The sequence below is a fragment of the Drosophila tropicalis genome, unplaced genomic scaffold, assembly GCF_018151085.1.
Source record: "Drosophila tropicalis isolate 14030-0801.00 unplaced genomic scaffold, ASM1815108v1 contig_905, whole genome shotgun sequence".
Taxonomy (NCBI): Eukaryota; Metazoa; Arthropoda; class Insecta; order Diptera; family Drosophilidae; genus Drosophila; species Drosophila tropicalis.
Genome location: NW_027173405.1, coordinates 699,270 through 719,957, shown reverse-complemented (window position 1 = coordinate 719,957; position 20,688 = coordinate 699,270). Strand labels below are relative to the sequence as shown.

Genomic DNA, 20,688 nt, shown 5'->3' with positions numbered 1-20,688 from the left:
TAAATTTCATGGGGATAAAAATTGTTTTATAAAAATGTTTCTTCTAGAGCTATATGATATTGTGGTCCGATCGTGACAATTTTCATACTTGATCTCACCCGGGTAATAAAAAGCCCCCGAAAAAAAATTTCATCGCGATAGCTGTTAAGATGGCTGAGTAAAGCGCGTACGCACCGGCGGACGGACGGACAGACGGAAATGGCTATATCGACTCAGCTTCTCATGCTGATCAAGAATATATATACTTTATGGGGGGAAACGTCTTCTTTTGTGCGTTACAAACATCTGACCAATTTTATAATACCTTTTGCAAAAAAAAATTTTCTTCATCTTTTAATCCCCAAACGAAATGTTACAAAAAAAGAAAGCCATCAGTTGGCGAAACGAAGTTCGCCCGGTTTGCTAGTATACAAATAAACAAATAAATATTACCTTAAATCAAAAAATATAATTAAATATAACGTCTTTAAGTCTGTAGGCACAAACCCAAATTGAAATTGATCCTGCATCTGTTTGGGCGTGCGGCCTACTCACCCATTCCCGCTTATTAAGTATAAGGCGGCTTGTTCAGCGTCCATTGGGAGAATGGCGCCAGCGGTCCTGCCATGTTCGAGAAGACACCATTCCTTTTTGAGCTGCTGTACTGTTGCTTCTGTTCTCTAAAGCAACGATATCGAGTGGCGCCATTCCCGATAGAACCTAGGCAGCATCTTCGGATACGAATACTGCAGGCGCGGCTGTATGATGCATTTGGGAACACGGATCGTACCAGCGTGGTGATGAGCAATCTGCTTTTCTGTGGGTGGCCACCGCGGTTGGACATTAACTTTACTATGGCTGAGGTTGCCCTTGCTGCTACATGCTGGAGATGGTGCTTATATCTTAGCCTATGGTCAACCATCACCCCAAGATATCTGATTGCCGACTTGGAGTGGATGACGCAACCTGCAACATTAATGGTTGCAGCCTCAACACGTTTTCCGCCGCTGAATAGTACGGCTACTGTTCTGTGTGCGGCCAGAGTCGGAGAATTCCTTTGCAGCCAAGAAACAATTGACAGCACGGCGTCGTTGATCCTGGCCTTCGCTTCTCCCAGTTCCTTTGCCACTATGTCCACTGCTATGTCGTCTGGGAATCAGATGATTTGCGTCTTTGGCGGAATGTCCAGACGAAGCACTGCTACATAAATGACGTTCCACAGTGTTGGACCAAGAACAGAACTTTGTGGGCCTTCGCCTGTTATTTTATGTTTATGTTGCCCTTTGTCCGTTTTGTACATCAGTATCCGGTCTTCGAAATAATTACAAATCATTGCAACCAGGTATTCTGGTACAGCCAAGCGCTGCAAAGACTCGATTATGCAAATCCATCTCGCTGAGTTGAATACGTTTTGGAATTAAGAGTGGCGATAAGGCAGTATTCTTCCTCCTCCTTTCCATCGTATGGCCTCTATGGCGTTTTTGGCTATTTCGGTGACAGTGTATTGCGTCGACCGTACAACGCTTCTTTCGGAAGCCAAACTGGTGCTGTTGCGAGTGATCGATTCGAAAACCTTTCCCAGCACATCTATAATGCAAAGCCTGTACGCTGAAAGGTCGTCCTTTTGGGAGTAGTACCAGCCTCTGTCTTGGCAGAACATAGGCATTTCACCTGGGTTTCTGCATCGCCTGCTTTCTTCCTCTTCATCATAAACAAGAACAAGCATCTTAAGCGAGGATAGGGTATCTTGCGACCAGATCGAGAACTTAGGCCGGGCCAAACGCGTTGTTTGGCCACCACACTCGAATATTATTGCACTGTGGTCACTGTGCGTATATATGTCGTATATATGACTCTCGTTCAAGCAGGATTCTTCCTCTTGCCGTGATTTAACGCTGCAACTCCACATTGCAGCGCCCATGTTGTTTTTATCCTGCATTCTGCAAGGCCAATGCGCACCGTTTTGGCAGCAACGATTTTTGATGCCTATTGGCATTCAGCAGCAATGTTGCAGTTTGTGTACCGCCATATGCCTTCCGCATCTTTGGAAACGATTGCTCTTGCAGAGTTTCCTCCGGTAATATTTTGGCTGCATTTTAAACGTCCTCGAGTTTAGAATAGAACTGTATACCCCTTATATCGAGTGTGAACCTTTCAGTGATGATCTTGACCCGTCCTTCGTCTTCAAGCGCTTGCTGTAACGCCTTGTGTAGGGCTAGCGTACCGCCGTCATCATTTTTCTTCATCTCCAGGAGAAGTTCTCCTGCTGCTGTTCGACGCACTCCACTTACTCCTTCCTTGTGTGTGAGCATGGCAGGGTCAGTCAGGACTGCCTCCAGTACTTTTGCGTAGTTTGCAGGGTCACTGCATTGCACTATCAAAGCATCAGACCGTCTTCTACTCTTGCCTTTAGCTCTTTTGACCGTTTCCCACTTATGGGTGACTTTTTGTTAGGGGCGGTACCCTTTACCGATTCAGCAGCAGTCGTAGTATGGGTAGTTGGCTGACTTAGTGCTGCGCTGGAAAGTGTTTTAGCTTTTCGATCCTTTGCCTTCCGCTTTTGTACCTGCTACTTGTGGTGTAGCACTTTTTGCCACAATAGCCGCAAACGTCAATGGCCGCATCTCTTGGTTTGGCTTATTGGCCCGCGGTCTGATTTGGAGTTGGGTTTTTATACCATCCAACACCTTCTTCATTCTTGCCAATTTATCCTTCATTCCACAATTTACATTCGAATGCTGGCTTGGAGCAGAAATAGTGACCATTGCCGTTATTTGGTCGACTATTGCGCCGAGCTCTGTAATCTGTTCTTTTAGACCTGTCTGGACCCTTCTTGGCCTTTTTGGCGCCGCTTCTGATTCGTCGGCGGGTGGGCTTAACTCACGGCCTCTTGGACAATAATTATGTGTTACTGATGTTGTTGTGTTAAAACAATACACGAAATACACATAAATAGAGGACAGTTAAACACCAAAGAAAACAATCAATCAATTGAAAAAAAAAAATTTATATTAACCAGCACACTTTCAGTCGTTGCAGAAGACGGACGTGTTTTTTTTTTGCGCTTATAATATTTAATTTTTTTCTCGCGATTAAATACCTTTCTATAACTTTTAATCTTATTATCGGTTTAATAATAATCTCAGCATCCGAATTTTATTTTCATTTCGCGAATTCTTTTAATCGCTTTTGTGGTTTTGTTTAAATATACATAAATCAAAACTTACAACAATACTTGCATTTTGTCTTTACCGTTGTAACTAACTCTCGCGCTCTTGCGTACAAATTGTTGTTGCATGTGTTCAATTTTACGCGCTCTCCCGCTCTTTCCTATTCTTGTTTGATTTCCGCTCTCGTCTTTTGCCTACCCGCGACTCTGTGATACTTGTTCTTTGTTTTTGTATATTCTTGCTCATTAATTTTGGTCAGAAGTGTGCAACGCATAGATCGAAGCATCTCCGACCATACAAAGTATATGTATATATTCTTGATCAGCACGACGACACGAGTTCAAATAGCCATGTCCGTTCGTCCGTCCGTCTGTATCAAGGCAAACTCCTCCCAGACCGTAAGAGCTACAGAGCTGAAATTTTGCACATAGGCTTGTATGACACAATACATATTGTCACTCATCGAAGTCGGTCGTGTTTTTTTTTTTTGCGCTCTCGTTTAATTTTTGTTTTTCATTCTTTCGTGAAGCTAATTTATAATATTCAATTTAAATTCATTGCCTTACTAATTCTTAATAAATCGCTATACTCATCGCGAAGTTTGCGTTAAATTTACAAACATTTATATAAATTTATAATCAAAACTTTAACAAACGCAAATATAATTTTGTTGTTGCGCTGCTTAGTTTTTGATTTCGTTCTATCTTTTGCTCCCACCCGCGCTCTCAATTAACAGTTCATAGTTTGCTTTTGTTTGTGTGGTGTTGGTGCTCTCTATTCTTTTGTTTTCTCTTTTGATCGCGCTCGCGGCCGTTAACTTCGCGCTTGTGACAAGTTTTTGTTGTTGTGTGTTTTAATACAGATAAGTACAAATATTCTCTCTTTTTGTTTTCTCTTTCTAATTTGCATATTGCAGTTAGCTTTTGCCTTGGTTTGTATACGTCTCTCTTTACATACATACATATACAGTTTTCTTTTTATTTACATATTGATTTATAATTTGTTTTTGTATAAATCAATTATTTAATAATGTCTGTCTGTTGCAAATATAATTGCAATAATCCCAGCAAGACCAGTGAAGACTTTCTTTACTGTTGGCTGTGTGACAATGCAATGCACTTTAAATGTGTTGGTTACACAGTCAAGGTGCGGGACAGTATTGCACAGGGTGACGGCCTTAAATGGGGCTGTGATTCGTGTCGTGGTTTGGAGCTCGAGATGCGAAGTTTTATGAAACGGACTGGGGAAGCGTTTAAAACCCTGTCAGCTGGCGTTCATAAGCTCCAAGAGGAGCTTTTGGCGATGGAGGTTCAATTCAGAAGTTCTAAACTTTTGATTGAATCTCCGACGCGCAAGAGGGCCAGGTTTCAGGGCGCGTCCCTCAGTCCGTCGGCACTTTCGTCTCTACCAGTTTCGGCTTTCGACATTGACCCTATGTCACCAAATGTACAGCAGCTGATGTCGTTTAGGAGTCCGGCTTTGGCAGGTGTGGAGTCTCTTCCCATTTCCCCTGGAGACAGTATCCCACCTACTAACACGATATCGGTTGTAGTTTCCGAACCGTCCGCGCAAACATCCGTTTCCAGGAATATTGCCAATAAAGTAGTTACAAGAGGAGCTAGTAAAGTGCTGGCTGCTTCAGCTGCTGCCGCGTCTGCTGTAGCCGCTACAGCTGTGCCTAGTATTCCTAGTTCCCTTGTTGTAGTTCCACTCAAAAAGCAAATTCTTATTTCGAGGCTTGATCCCAATACTACTTCTGAAGAAGTCATAGCCTACATCCAGGGAAAAGTTCAAGCACCAAACATTGCGGTGGAAAAGTTCCGTTTCTCATATACTCGGGACATTTCGTCCTTTAAAATAGGTGTCTCCCCAGATCTTTTTGGCCAAATATGTCATAAAGATTTTTGGCCGGAACACCTTGTTGTAAAAGATTATACAATAAAAAAGAAGAATCGGCCTCCGATTAGTTTGCTACCTGCCTCTGTGAATAACGTTCCTTCCGGCTCGTCTGCACCTGTTGGCGAGTCAAAAAACTAATTTCGTCCCTAACTCTGGCCTATCAGAACGTACGGGGACTAAACTGTCTAGACTCTATGTAGATAGTACAGCCTTTGACTTTCATATTCTTGCCTTTACTGAGACTTGGCTGAAGCCTGATATTGCTGATGCTTCAATTTTCCCCTCAAAATATTTAATATATAGACATGATCGGACTATCCGTAATGGTGGTGGCGTTTTGATCGCTGTTGACTCGGCGTTCTCCTCTCAAATTGTCCAGTCCTCCAATCAGGAGATTGAATTTGTTTGTGTTAAAATTTTGTTTAATTCTTTTTCTGCCTATATTACTTGTTCGTATATTCCACCACAGTGCGACTTGGCAGTATACACTCACCATTTGGAAGCTAGGTTTTCTCAGGTTTTCTCGCGATCCTAAGCAATTTTATAAATTTGTAAATGTTAAACGTAAGACATCGGTGCACCCGTCTTACTTGTCTTTCGAAAACAATAAAGCTGACAATGATCAGGCAATTGCCGACATGTTTGCTGATTTTTTCAAAACAACTTATTGCTCTTCGATTTATCAAGCAAATCCTCCTTATCCTCATCACTTGCAATCGTCTAATTGCATTTTAGACCCTGTGTTTGATGAAAGTTCGGTTCTTAGCGTGCTCAGTTCCGTCAAACCAATATATGCACATGGCCCTGATGGAATACCAGGCTGCGTATTAAGGCTTTGCGCGGAGGCCCTATGTAAGCCAATACTTAAGTTGTTTACACTGTCCGTCACATCTTCCGCCTTCCCGCCTATCTGGAAGGAATCATATATTATTCCTCTTCATAAAAAGGGGAAGAAGTCCGAAGCCTCCAATTATAGGGGTATTTCAAAATTGTCTGCCATACCCAAAGCATTTGAGAAAATAATAACATCTCAATTGCAGCATTTTTGTAGTTCAATCATTTCGTCATCCCAACATGGGTTTAAAAAACGTAGATCGACAACTACTAACCTATTAGAATTTACATCTCACTCAATCAAAGGGTTCAAGACTGCCGTGCAAACTGACGTCATTTATACTGACATCCCCAGCCTTTTGCTAGATTGGATTCTTCAATATCTTTCTAAGCGTACACAAAAGGTCCTCTTTAAGTCTTCATTTTCTAAGACCATCCAAGTGACCTCTGGAGTACCTCAGGGTAGTCATTTGGGTCCATTGCTATTCACTCTTTTTATAAATGATCTTCCATTGGTAGTGTCACATTCTCGGGTGCTTATGTACGCGGATGATGTCAAGCTTTACCTCAGTTTTAAAGACATATCATCTTCTAGCCTACTTCAATCGGATCTTAATGATCTTCAGAGTTGGTGTGAAACAAACCTATTAAACCTTAACGGCTCTAAATGTAAAGTTATGTCTCTTTATAGATGCACTCCATACTTAGCAACTTATTATCTTAACGACACTGCCTTAGAGCGGTTAGATATTATCAATGACTTAGGTGTTCTTATGGACCATAAATTAACTTTTAATCCTCATATTTCTGCTACAGTTAGTAAAGCTATGAATGTTCTTGGGTTTGTGAAACGATGGTCAAAAGAGTTTGACGATCCGTAAACAACCAAAATTCTGTATACTTCTTTAATCCGTCCTATCTTAGAGTACGGATCTTGCATATGGTCACCTCAATATGAGATGCACCAAAGTAAAATTGAATCTGTTCAAAAGCAATTTCTGCTTTTTGCTCTTCGCGGTCTAAATTGGGATTGCAATGTCAATTTGCCATCATACTCCAGTAGGCTTCTTTTAATCAATCTTCCTTCTTTAATTAATCGTAGTGTAATGCTTGGTGCTATCTTTATTCATAAACTTTTAATAGGTGAAATAGACTCTCCTGAGCTATTGAACCAGTTAAACCTATCTGTACCCCGTAGACCTACTAGAAATTTTATTCCTCTATCCTTAAAACACTGTTCTAACTATTCTTTGCATGAACCTTTTCGAGTCCTATGTTCTGATTACAATCTTCTGTATCCCGTAATTAGATCAGAAGCCTCTCTTTCCCTTGTGAAAACTTCTATTTTAGCACATTTAGCTCGTAATTAGCTGTAGTTAATCATATTTTTAATTGTTTGTCCGTTTTATTTGTATTTGTCCATGCGATCGTGCCGTCCGATATGCGGCTGCGCCCCACGGTCGGTGGGCGGGAGGTGGACAGCGCTCTGCTTGGGCTCGCGCGAAACAGGCTATGTGCTGGTGTCGTATGGGCCACTTGAACGTACTTCGCATTGTACGCGTCAACGTCCAGACAATACTGCAGGGGTTGTATATTTCGGATTCAGCCGAATCGGACCACTATATCATGTAGTCCCATACATTTGTTAGTTTAATATATCTGTTAATAACTGTGCCAAATTTAATCAAGATCGGATGACTATATCATATAGCTCCTATAGGAACGATCGGTCGAAAACAGGGACTTTTGTAAATAACTTCGTTACTTTTAACGCGATTGCTTTCAAATTAAACATTTGTTAGTTTGATACATCTGTTAATGACTGTGCCGAATTTGATAAAAATCATGTGACTATATCATATAGCTCCCTTAGGAACGATCGGTGGAAAACAGTGACTATGATCAATATCTTCGTTATTTCCTATGAATCTAGGCCATTCTTTCGCAAACATAAGCCTTTTTTAGATAAAACGTTCTTCCAAATTGATGGCTAATAGGTAAGGAAAGAGTTACCAAAAAAGTTGCAAGGGTATACAAACTTTGACGCGGTCGAAGTTAGCCCCGGCCCTCTGGTTTTTAGTTGTCTGTGAAGGCTTACTCTGCACATTAACCCTTGTGTCAGTACTGGTCAGTATATACTTATACACAGATTTTTTACCTTTGCAATTTCTATTTTTTATTTTTTTATTCCTTTTGAAAATAAATTAACTTTTTGATAAAATGGTTGTCTGCTCAAAAAATAATTGCATAGTTGCCACTAATGCGGTTGACTTCCACGATTATATTCTTTGTTGGTTGTGTGACAATGCGGTTCACGTTAAGTGTGCTGGTTACACAGGCAGAATCGAGGAGTCTATTGCTAAAAGTGGTGGCTTAAAATATGGAAGTGATGCTTGCCGTGAGGTCGAGAACGAGATGCGATCATTCATGAGGCGGATTAGAGATAGTTTTGACACTTTAAGGGCAGGATTTTAACAAACTCCAAGCGGAGTTTACTGCGGTGGAGACTCAGTTCAGAAGCTTGTCGCTTATGAATAAGTCTCCGAAAAGTAAAAGAACAAGTCCTTTTTTGTCTTTTCAAAATAAAAAAGCGAGCACTGATCAGGCAATTGCCGATATATTTGCGAGTTTTTTCAAAACAACCTATTCCTCAACGGAATATCGAGCAAGTCCGTATCCTTATCATTTAGAAATGCTAATTGCGTTGTCAATCCAGTGATTGATGAAAATTCTCTTCTTAGCGAACTAAAACTAGTTAAACCTAGTTATTCTCCGGGGCCAGATGGTCTACCTAAATATGTACTCAGGTTCTGTGCACAACGCATTATGTAAATCCATTTTAAAATTTTTTTCTATTGTCTGTCAAATCTTCCTCTTTTCCATCTATTTGGAAAGAGTCGTATATCATTCCTCTGTATAAAAATGTCAAAAAGTTCGAAGCCTCTAACTATAGGGGTATCTCAAAATTGTCCGCTATTCCGAAAGCTTTTGAGAAAATTATAACTTCTCAATTGCAACATTTTTGCAGCTCTATTATTTCGCCATCCCAACATAGGTTTGTGGAACGTAGGTCTACAACCACTAACCTTTTAGAATTTACCTCTATAATTATCAAGGGGTTCAAAAATGCTAAACAAACTGATGTCATATACACGGACTTCAGCAAAGCCTTTGATTCTGTTAATCATACTCTATTACTTTCTAAACTGAGCGACATTGGATTTCCACCTCTTTTCCTTTCTTGGGTTCGAGAATATTTAACAAATAGGAAACAGAAGGTACTTTTTAAGTCTTCTTTTTCCAATTCCATTCCTGTGACTTCTGGTGTACCTAAAGGTAGTCATCTTGGCCCTCTGCTTTTCACATTATTCATTAACGATCTTCCATCAGTCATTGTTCATTCGCGCGTGCTTATGTATGCTGACGATGTCAAGCTTTGTCTAACTTATAATGATACAGATTCATTTAGTCGGCTACAAGCTGATCTTAAAAACTTTCAATCCTGGTGCCAGTTTAATCTACTAAATCTTAACACTACCAAATGTAAGGTAATGACTTTTTTTCCGTAACTCTCCTCAACTGGTCACTTATTTTCTAAACAATAGTATTTTAGAACGTCGTAATTATATGAATGATTTGGGCGTACTTATGGACCACATGTTAAATTTTAACACCCAAATTTCCACCACGGTCGCACAGGCCATGAGTGTTCTGGGTTTTATTAAAAGATGGTCAAAAGAATTCGACGACCCCTATACAACTAAAGTTCTTTTTACGTCGCTTGTCCGTCCTATTTTAGAGTATGGATCTTGCATTTGGTCACCTCAATATGAGTCGCATTAGATTGGACTTGAATCCGTTCAAAAGCAGTTCTTGCTGTTTGCTCTTCGTGGCTTAAGCTGGAATCGCAAGGTCAATTTGCCTTCATATTCTAGTAGACTTCTCTTGATTACCCTTCCTTCCTTAACTAACCGTAGAATTATGCTTCGTGTTATTTTTATGCACAAGCTCCTAATTGGTGATATCGACTTGCCTGAGTTATTAGCTCTGGTAAATCTGTTGGAGTAGACATCCTTTGATACGTTTATCCCTTAGTCGTTGTTCTTCTAACTATGCCATGCATGAACCTTTTAGGGTCCTCTGCTCTGATTACAATCTTCTATTCCCGGTAATCGGCTCAGAGTTTTCTATTAATATACTTAAAACATCTATCCTATCACATTTAGTTGTTTGTTTGTCTGTTTTTTTTATTGTGTATCTGTCCACGCGATTCGTGCCGTGCGATATACGTCTGCACCCTTCGGTGGGTCGGGTGGGAGGTGGTCTGCTCGGGCTCGCGCGCATCGAGAGTAGTATCGTCAACGTCCGCTAAAAAAATAACTGTAACCATATGTCCCAATCAGTTTTATCTACTGAAATGTATGAACGAATGTACACATTGAACGTCCTATGACTTCTTTCAACGGTACCTAATGTCTGGTGGTGGAGTGCTATAGACGTTATGTTGTATATTTTTAAATATTTGCACAAGTCATTTATAATGTAATTTTTATATTCTGTTCCCATGTCCGTAATGAACGTCCTTATTGGACCGTACTTCAGAATAAAAGATTAGAATATGGCTTTGTTGCAATCTTATTTGCAACGGAAATTGCTACTTAATACTTTGTCAAATTCGGTTATTATTTTCGACGTCAGGCATTTTGGACATTTAATAATTTACTTTTTTACATATTTAGTCATGTTTTTCCAATACTATTGTCTCTTTATTTTTGCAATTGTTTTATTTAAGACTGTATAGCCCCCTTGAATTGGATCATCATGAAATGTAGACAATATAGCTTCTTTTTCTTCATCGTTTTGGATGAGGGTCACCGGCTTCAGTAGCGCTACTCTTAATGATTTCGTATATGTTGGGCCTAGAAACTTTTTCAAGACTTTGTGTAGAAAATGTTCAGGTCGTGACGTGGGACAGCTCCAAAAAAGTTCGCGAGTCGAACATATACCCCGAGCCCTCTAACCAAACAATTAAACGCCGGTTTTGTGTTGTATTGCGCTATATTCAGTTGAAAAATTTGTGGGCATATCGATCGGTTAGATCGGTTGGCTGAAATCTTTATTTCAATGTTAATTCAAATTTCTCACATGTTCTATTTTATCTTACATTTGTGTTTTTCTCTCCTTTTCACGTCTTTCCTGCTTGCCTAATTTTCTGTGACTGGCGCGCCGTCATAGCGGGCCGCCTCTCTGTCATAAGTGCAAGCAAAGACAAAGTAAATTCTAACTGTTCTTCTTCGAATGAGAGAGAATAAAAACCAGGGGCGCGTTGGGTAAGCCTTTCTACTGGCGCGGGGCGGAAATTAAGCCTGCACCGCAACATTCCCCACCCCGTAATTCACCAGCGTCTTCGTGCGGTGGATTACTCTCCAAATTCAGTACGGCCAGCTTCACTGTTGGTCGCGTCACAAGTCCATCTACTGTGCGAACGACTGCGCTTCGCACCTGTCCGTCTTTCCCACGATGAACGTCGATCACGCTTCCCTTTGGCCACGTATTACGTTTAGCGGCATCGTCTACAATTATCACCACGTAACCTACTGCTACCGGCTTGAGCTGTGGTTGGAACCATTTCGTGCGCCTTGTGATTGTAGGTAGATATTCTCTTAGCCACCTCTTCCAGAACGGTCGGCAATTTGGCTGGCAACACGATACCCTTTTGCGAGTTGCGGCCCAGACTGTTGCAGTGAACCGCTCTCACGTAGGCCACTAGAACTGCCTTTTAGAAAATTGTTCGGCGTTAATGCTTCCGATTCGGCGCTTTCTAAAGGCACATACGTCAGAGGCCTTGAATTCAAAATTTGCTCTACGTCAGCAAAGGCTCCTCTTAACACCTCTTCCTTCAGGCCGGCCCTTGGCAGTATTTCTGAAAGTATAGATTTAGTAGAACGTACCAGTCGCTCCCAAACGCCGCCCATGTGCGGTGAACTGGGAGGGTTAAACTTGAACTCCAACGTTGGATACTGCTGTTCCACAGCTGAAGCTGATATCCGTTCTATGTGCTCCTTCAATACGCGGCTGGCTCTTCTAAAATTTGTACCATTGTCCGATAGTATGGTACGCGGCACCCCTCTTCTGGCTACAAACGCCTTCAATACGCAAAGAAATGAGTCGGTTGACAGTGATGTAGCAATTTCTAGGTGTACCGCTCGGGTCGTAAGGCATGTGAATAACACGCCCCATCTCTTCTCGTGCCTGCGGCCCACTGCGACTTCAAATGGGCCGAAGCAGTCCACTCCAGTAAAAGTGAATGGTTGTGTGTGCGGCGATAACCTCTCCTTTGGTAAATCGCCCATCTTTGGTGGCACTGGTCGGGCCACTCGTATACGGCACGCTACACAGGCGTTCGCGACTTTTCTCACTAAAGCGCGTAAGCCGGTTATCCAGTACCGCTGTCGTACCTCGTTAACGACAATTTCATTGTGCAAATGGTAATTCTTCCTGTGATAGTACTCCACAATCAGAAACGTTACTCTATGCTTTTGCGGTAGTATAATGAGTCGCTTAGTGTCCATATCTACTCCTTCAATTCTGTCGATTCGTCCTTTGATACGTAGCACTCCTAACTCGTCCAGGTAAGGAGTGCACTTAAATAGCTTACTTTTCCTATTTGTTATGCCATGTCCTTGGTTTAGGCATCTGATCTCTTCTGGAAACTCCTCTTCTTGGCATGCACGAATAAAAACTGCATCGGTTTCCACATCGCGGTTTATAGCCAAAATGTTTATCAGTTGTTCTCCGCAAGGCCTCTTACATATGCCTTGCAAAAAGTTTAGAACTCGCTTTTGTACCGCCCGTAGCTTTTCCAACGTTCCGAATCGTTCCGGATCAGGTGTGATGCAAGCCAAACTAGAGTTCCCTTTGACTTTCTCCTGATGGTGCAAAATACTTTCACTCGTCTTGCTCGGGCTCTGCTCTATGCTAGGCCATTGTGTCTCTTGTTCATACAAGAATCTCGGGCCAACAAACCACCTTGAATTCCCGGTCATGTCTGGCATCTTTGTCCATTTCGTGCCATCGTCTGCAACGTTATGCTGGGTGGGCACCCATCGCCAAGATAGCACGTCAGAGTCTTCCAGAATTTCTCCAACTCGCAATGCTACAAATTGATTGTATTTGCGGGCATCTGATCTAATCCAGCATAAAACGTCCTTAGAATCCGTCCAGAAAATACGCTGACATACTGTTACTGAGAGTTCAGGTTCGATGAATTTCGTCAGCCGTAAACCTAAAACAGCAGCCATCAGTTCCATCCGTGGTATTGAGACTGGCTTCAAGGGGGCCACTCGTACCTTATACGCTACCAGGGAACAGTGGACTATTCCATCCACTTCTGCTCGCAGGTACACAAGCGCTGCATAAGCGTTGATGCTGGCGTCCACAAACGTGTGAAGTTGTACTCGTCTTGCACAACAAACCTTCGGCATGCACCTTGAAATCCACACTTCGTTGATTTTGGGTAACAGCTTCACCCAAATTTTCCAGTCTGCTTGGTCCTCTTCCTGAAGAGACTCATCCAAATCCGTTCCTGCTCGCCAGATATTCTGCAAAATAATTTTAGCACGAACAGTGAAAAAGCCAAGCAATCCAAGTGGGTCAAAAATTGACATAACCACACTTAACACAGTTCTTTTGGTCGCATAGTCTTTCGATGCTCTTTCAAGCAAATCCGGCTTGACTACATACGTAAGTTGATCTGTCACGGGCAGCCACCACATGCCTAAAACCTTATCTTGCGATTTTTCAAGGAATCCCACCTCCCTAGGCACGTCTCCTTCTTGGTTCTTAAGCGCTCTCACTACGCTCGCAGAATTCGAGGTCCAGCGCCTCATGTTCAAGTGAATTCTCTGCACCTTCATGGCCAACTCCGTCATCTCGTCTTCGGTGTTTGTCGACTCGAGCCAGTCGTCGACAAACGTGTTTCTACAAATGGCCGCAACAGCTCTTGGAGATTCTTTTCTGAACCGCTCTGCGTTGCGATTCTTTATGTAATTAGCTAAGGCCGGCGAGCAGGAAGCCCCGAATGTCATAACCTGCATCACGTACGTTTCTGCCGCCTTAGCCGAATTTCCATTGCGCCATAGAAACTTCTGAGCCGTCTGGTCCTCTGGGCGCACTCTTACTTGGTGAAACATCTCACTTATGTCACCAGCCACTGCTACTGGTCGCTCCCGAAAACGTATTAACACGCCAACTAGAGATGCCAGTATATCCGGGCCCTTTAGCAAGACGTCGTTTAATGACGTGCCGTTGACTTTCGCAGCTGCATCCCAGACCAGCCTCGTCTTGTTCTTGTTTGGGTTAGTGACTGTAAATATAGGAAGAAACCATGAACTTTTACCCTTATTTAGCTCACTTTCTGTTAATCTCCGGATGTATCCCTTTTCTTCATAGCTTTGCATAATATCCAACATAAAGCTTCTAAGATCGATGTCCTTTGCCATTTTCGCATCTAAACACTGAAGACGCCTCATGGCCATCGAGTATGAATCCGGTAGATCTACTCTGTCGAACCTCCATAACAGTCCAGTTTGCCAACGTTTGTCAATCGGGCAATAACTTGTGGTCGCCTCCATAATCTTTCTTTCGATCTTAATGGCTTACTTGGCACACGTGTTCCCGAGGACTCCATAGCAAAGTATTCTTTCATTGACGCATCCAAAGCGCGCATGCTGCTCGCTTCATTGCACTCACATATGTGCAATATGTGTGAGGACGCTGGAGCGGCGTCGCTGTACCGGCCATACACAGACCAGCCCAATCTACAGCGCGCCGCGACCACGTCGTCTCCTTCGGGCTCCCGTATCTCCAAAGGCACACAAACTTTCAAATTATCCAGACCAATAATTAAACTTGCTTTTACGTTACAGTAACTTAAATTTGGTAAATACTGTAGATGCTTTCTCGATGTTACCAGTTCGTCGGTAACTGTTTGCGTAGGCAAGTCTAACTTACGTACCGTGCGCAAACTCTTGAGTTCAAATTGCGTCGCACCTTGACACATCGACGACACTCCGACACTCACATACTTGGACGCGCTTTCCGTTTGAGTGACTTGACTGGTCCACTTTAAGCACAGTTCTTCGGCCGGGCCATCTAGTCCTTACTCGTCTGCCAGAGTTTCTTCAATCAAAGAGCAAGCAGCTCCCTCGTCCAGTAAGGCATATGTCGCTAAATTTCGCTTCCTTCCGTATAACATGATTGGCATATATCTGAATAAAGCCTTGCTTGTTATATCTCCATGGAATAAGATTGGTGGATGAACTGGTTTATCATCCTCATTCGTCTGCCCCTGCGATTTGCTTTCCTTGTAGTCCGCTGTCTCGTGGATCAACGAATGGTGTATCTGCCTGCACCCATCGACACCACAACTTCTTTTACTTTTGCAATTCCGTATCACGTGCTGATCAAAACAACAATAGCAGAGCCTCTTTTGCCGCACGAACTCCTTTCTCTGCTTTATGCTCATTTCTCGAAAGAGGCGACAGTCTGCTACGTTATGACTCCCTGCACATTTGGGGCACAACCGGATGCGTACTTCTTGTGTTTTCGATTCCTGACTAGATCCACTTTGCAATTCGTTGTGCAGAAAAATTCGCTCTTTGGTTCTCTTTGCTCCATCCTTAGCTGGAACTGTATACGGCGTAACCATTGAGGCACACATTGCAATGCCAAACAGCCAATTGTCAAAGATAGACAAGTTAGCCACACATCCAATTAGAGTCATTCGGTGTCTTCCCCAATCGAGTTTCAAGTCTCCCGGCAACTTCTCGACGAGCTCGCCTAGTAAAGCTGGATCGTGCAGATACTCTTTAAGCCCAATTGCGACCAGTGTCGCGCAATAGTTCTGCACTGCCAAGGCTAGCTGAATAACCGAATCCAAATTATTTGAGCGTGCCGCTGGTTCTTCTCTTAGTTTCCTTTGAAGGCTCGAGTGAATAATCTCCGGTCTTCCATAAAGCATCCGTAACGTACCGATTGCATACGGCACCGTCTCTGGACACATTAGCTTTCCTCGAACAGCATCACAAGCCGCTCCTTTTAAGCACTTTTGGAGCCGAATAAGATTCTCTTCATTACTAATTCCACATCTTTCAGTAGATTGTTCGTAATGGCTTATAAACAACAACCACTCTTCTGGCTTACCGGAAAACACGGGTAAGTCTTTGTTCAGTACTTGGCGGGCCGCTATCTGTTCCGATGACAATAAAGTTTTCTTGTGTCCTAAATCCGTAGAGTGCATTCCAGGGCTTAACGTCAAGTGTCCGGTAGCCGGCAGTTGGCTTCCAGGTCCATGCTGCATTCCACCCGCGTTACTTTGTCCTTGGGTCCACAATCCGTTATGAAGATTAGCTGTATTGGCCAGAAAAGGTAGACTTACTCCTTGAATAGTCGATTGCGCCAACGCAGGTACGGACCACGGAGCTAGATCAATTTTACTGGGCAGTTTAATTGCCGTACCGTTTCCTGCGTGACTCTCGAACATTCCATTAAGAATCGTTTGTTGCACTGACAAACCGTCGCCTCTGGATGGCGTTGACATCGTTGGTGTATCAGTTTCTCTGTCGCTTGAGACCGCTCCATTCTCAGTCGCCTCAGCGCCGTCTTCCTGACTCTCTCAGGTTGAACTGGTACTCTATCACTGTTGCTCATTGCATATGTTGCGTAACAATGAGGTTATGTTTGCCTGTTTGCACGTGGTTCACTATCTCCCTCTCTCTTCCTCTCTCAGCGAGCCGGCATGTAATCGTCTGCCGCGGTCGCTCTCACGAAGGAAGCTTCTGGAAGATTCCACTCCAATCCACGTGGTTCAGAGATATTCAGACTCTGCTAATATCTCTGGAGCCAAAGAAATAAATATTTCAGGATGTAGAAAATGTTCAGGTCGTGACGTGGGACAGCTCCAAAAAAGTTCGCGAGTCGAACATATACCCCGAGCCCTCTAACCAAACAATTAAACGCCGGTTTTGTGTTGTATTGCGCTATATTCAGTTCCACAATTTGTGGGCATATCGATCGGTTAGATCGGTTGGCTGAAATCTTTATTTCAATGTGAATTCAAATTTCTCACATGTTCTATTTTATCTTACATTTGTGTTTTTCTCTCCTTTTCACGTCTTTCCTGCTTTCCTAATTTTCTGTGACTGGCGCGCCGTCATAGCGGGCCGCCTCTCTGTCATAAGTGCAAGCAAAGACAAAGTAAATTCTAACTGTTCTTCTTCGAATGAGAGAGAATAAAAACCAGGGGCGCGTTGGGTAAGCCTTTCTACTGGCGCGGGGCAGCAATTAAGCCGGCACCGCAACATTGACAAAAGTTCTTGTTTATTTTCTGTTTATTCTGTCTACTTTGGTGCCTGGTAGTGACTTTCAGGACTTTTTTGTTCATGTCAACTAGATCGGATATTGTCATCCTTGACAGGGCGTCTGCCACAAAAATATCTTTACCTCTCAGATACTCTGCCCTAAAATCATACTCTTCTAATTCGAGTCGCATGCGTGTTAATTTAGCACGTGGATTAACCATAGAAAAAAACCAGAGGGCCGGGGCTAACTTCGACCGCGTCAAAGTTTGTATACCCTTGCAACTTTTTTGGTAACTCTTTCCTTACCTATTAGCCATCAATGTGTTAGAACGTTTTATCTAAAAAGGCTTATGTTTGCGAATGAATGGCCTACAATCATAGGAAATAACGAAGATATTGATCAAAGTTACTATTTTCCACCGATCGTTCCTATGGAAGCTATTTGATATAGTCGCCCGATCTTGATTAAATTTGGCACAGTCATTAACAGGTATATTAAACTAACAAATGTTTAATTTGAAAGCAATCGCGGTAAAAGGAACGAAGTTATTTACAAGTCACTGTTTTCCACCGATCATTCCTATGGGAGCTATGTGATATAGTCACCCGATCTTTATCAAATTCGGCACAGTCATGAACAGATATATTAAATTAAGAAATGTTTAAATTGAAAGCAATCGCGTTAAAAGTAACGAAGTTATTTACAAGTCACTGTTTTCAACCGATCGTTCCTATGGGAGCTATATGATATAGTCACCCGATCTTTATCAAATTTGGCACAGTAGTTTATAGGCGTAAGAAACTCTCTAATAACACGATAATAGACAGAAATTAACGAAGTTATTGAGAAAAGTCACTGTTCGTGACTTTGGGGTTTGTATGGGAGCTATATGATATAGTCGTCCGATCCGGCTGAATCCGAGATATACAACCCCTGCAGTATATACAAGCCTACGTGCAAAATTTCAGCTCTGTAGCTCTTACGGTCTAGGAGGAGTTTGCGTTGATCCAGACGGGCGGACGGACGGACGGACGGACATGGCTAGTTGAACTCGTCCCGTCGTGCTGATCAGGAATATGTATTCTTTATATGGTCGGAAATGCTTCCTTCTATGCGTCGCACACTTCTGACCAAAATTAATATACCCTTTTTGCAAGGGTATAAAAATATGTTAAAGGTCTGTGATCAGTTTAAACTGTAAAGTGTTTGCCAAAAATATATTGTCAATTATGTGTTACTGCTGAATGTTTTGCTGCTAATTCTTGTTATGTAGTACTCTTATTGCTTTCATCTTTAATGAATTATCGTGATGCATTTGCAACTGATAGCAATAACGATTAAATCATCCATATAAAGGAATGCTACGAAGGCTCAATGCCTAAGAATGCGATTGTCGTAATTCTTTGAATTGAAGTAGGCGCTATTTTTAAACCATATGGTAATCTGGTGAAGCGATATGAACCATTGCATAATAATATTTCTTGAGTTTTCCTCAAGTTCAATTTGGTGGAAACCTGAAATTAAATCAAGGCATGAAAAATATTTAGCTCGAGCCAATTGATCAAGATATTTATCAATTATGGGGAGTGGAAATTTATCTGACAGCAATTTCTTTTTTATTTGGCGATAGTCAACTACTAATCGCCATTTTTTCCCTTTAGAACCCAGAAGAGCTTTCTTCGCGACTTATAAGAGTGGGCTGTTATATGATGATACAGACGGTTCAACAATATTTTGTTCAACTAAATTTCCAACTAGATGCCTGATTTCTTCTATTTGGCTATGCGGACATCGATAATTTTTTTCATATACTGACTCATCATCATTAAGTCACAATTTTTGCTTGTAAAAATTGTTGTGATTGGTTCGGTTTCAAGTCCGAACACATCACCATACTCGGTGCATTTTTTTTTTTCAAGTTGTTTTTTCAACAGAATTGGAAAATTTTTCTTTGATTTACTAATTAAAGACTCTTTTCTATTGTCTTTTAGGTTTTGCACTACATCGTAGTTCGAAAGTGATTCACATTTTATGTTATTAATGCCTACTATTTGGCATGTATCTGTGGTATTTAAGAATAGGACAAAAGAGTTTTGTGCTGTTGCAATAACGTTATTGGAACATACATATATAGGATGCGTTAAGTATTGTGGTCTAATAATAAACCAATCCTCTGAACTATTGTAATCTAATTGGCAATGAAATTTTTTTATGAAATCTAATCCTATTATTCCATTGCAGGGGATTGCAAAATTTGAATGAAGTAAATTGAATTTGTATGGAATAATGTAGTTGTCTGTTTGTAATTCGATTGAGACTACTACTTTGGAGTTTATTACTGTAGCGTGCGCTAGTTTAAACTTTCAAATTTTTAAACTTAACGACTTTACGCGCCACTTTGCCAATAGCGATCAATCAATAAATAAAAATATTGGTATCGATCGATCGATAAACGCATAATATGGGGATAGCGATAAATGAACTATCGTTTTTCTTGAGGTGGCAACGCGTTTAATTTTTTTGCTAGGCTTCATTTTCATTTTTAATTCTGAGGAGAAAAGTGTAGAATAAAAAAAAGCTGTAGCCCAAATCTTTGGTTATAAATCATAGCAGGTATGTAGGTTAATTCGAATTTTTACCCCGCTTTCATCTACATCTTGACCTCAGTAACCGCTAGCTTGTGAACAAAAGGATACACCTTCATTTCTTTCGTTTTTTTTATAAACATGAATTCCTTACTGTTTTCGTAAGTATTTTCTGCCAGTCATTCTATTTTCATTTAAAGTTAGTTTCAGTAGAGATCCTAATAAAATTAAATATTATAATTAAAGGTAGAGATTCAGCAAACAACCCCCCCCACCCCGCAAGAGCTACGGAACCAGAGGATCTCGAGTCTGCTACAATTCACCTACCGCCTTCTTTTGGTTATCGATAGCTTTATCGTCGCTGTGATAGGAGAACCGATTATATAAAAATTATTGCGCGCAACGAGAAACCGAATAGGAAGGTTACATAAAATTTTTGGCGCCCAACGTGGGGCAGGATAAAAGCATACTCAACTTCTTGACAATATTAGATATAGACAAGAAGTTTATTTAAGTTACGGCATGTGGTTATTTTGACAGCAGACCACCTTAGAAGTATGTAAGAAAATTCAAAAGGCCAAAGCCTGACCAAGAGAAACAATTTTGTAGATGCAATAGCCCAAAAACAAAAATAACAAAGTTACCAATATTCTTTAGGTTCATTTAGCTAATTAAGATTTCAAATCATTTTAATTTTAGGAAAATTATTTAAAAAAAAGAATGGCTCTAGTTCAACATAGTCTCGCAAATACGGACACTCCAGCAGAAGACATACGCAAAATTTGTTCCTTGGTTTTGGACAACACGCAAACATGTTTCTGTACTCCCTGTAAACACATTTTTCATAAATCCTGTTTGGA

The 20,688-nt window shown here is 41.5% G+C and overlaps 2 protein-coding genes across 2 annotated transcripts; both read right to left on the bottom strand.

Annotated features, from left to right (window-relative positions):
* Window positions 1–659: 659 nt before the first annotated feature.
* Window positions 660–14,383, bottom strand: LOC137586127 (uncharacterized). Its single transcript, XM_068302132.1, has 4 exons — window positions 11,750–14,383; window positions 11,554–11,658; window positions 11,282–11,495; window positions 660–862 (listed from the first exon to the last, which is right to left on the bottom strand). Exons 1-4 carry the CDS (start codon window positions 14,381–14,383, stop codon window positions 660–662), a joined length of 3,156 nt encoding a protein of 1,051 aa, XP_068158233.1.
* A 659-nt stretch (window positions 14,384–15,042) lies between these two features.
* LOC137586125 (uncharacterized) lies at window positions 15,043–16,482 on the bottom strand. The gene has a single exon (XM_068302131.1). The coding sequence runs from the start codon at window positions 16,480–16,482 to the stop codon at window positions 15,043–15,045; it is 1,440 nt and encodes a 479-aa protein (XP_068158232.1).
* Window positions 16,483–20,688: the final 4,206 nt, after the last annotated feature.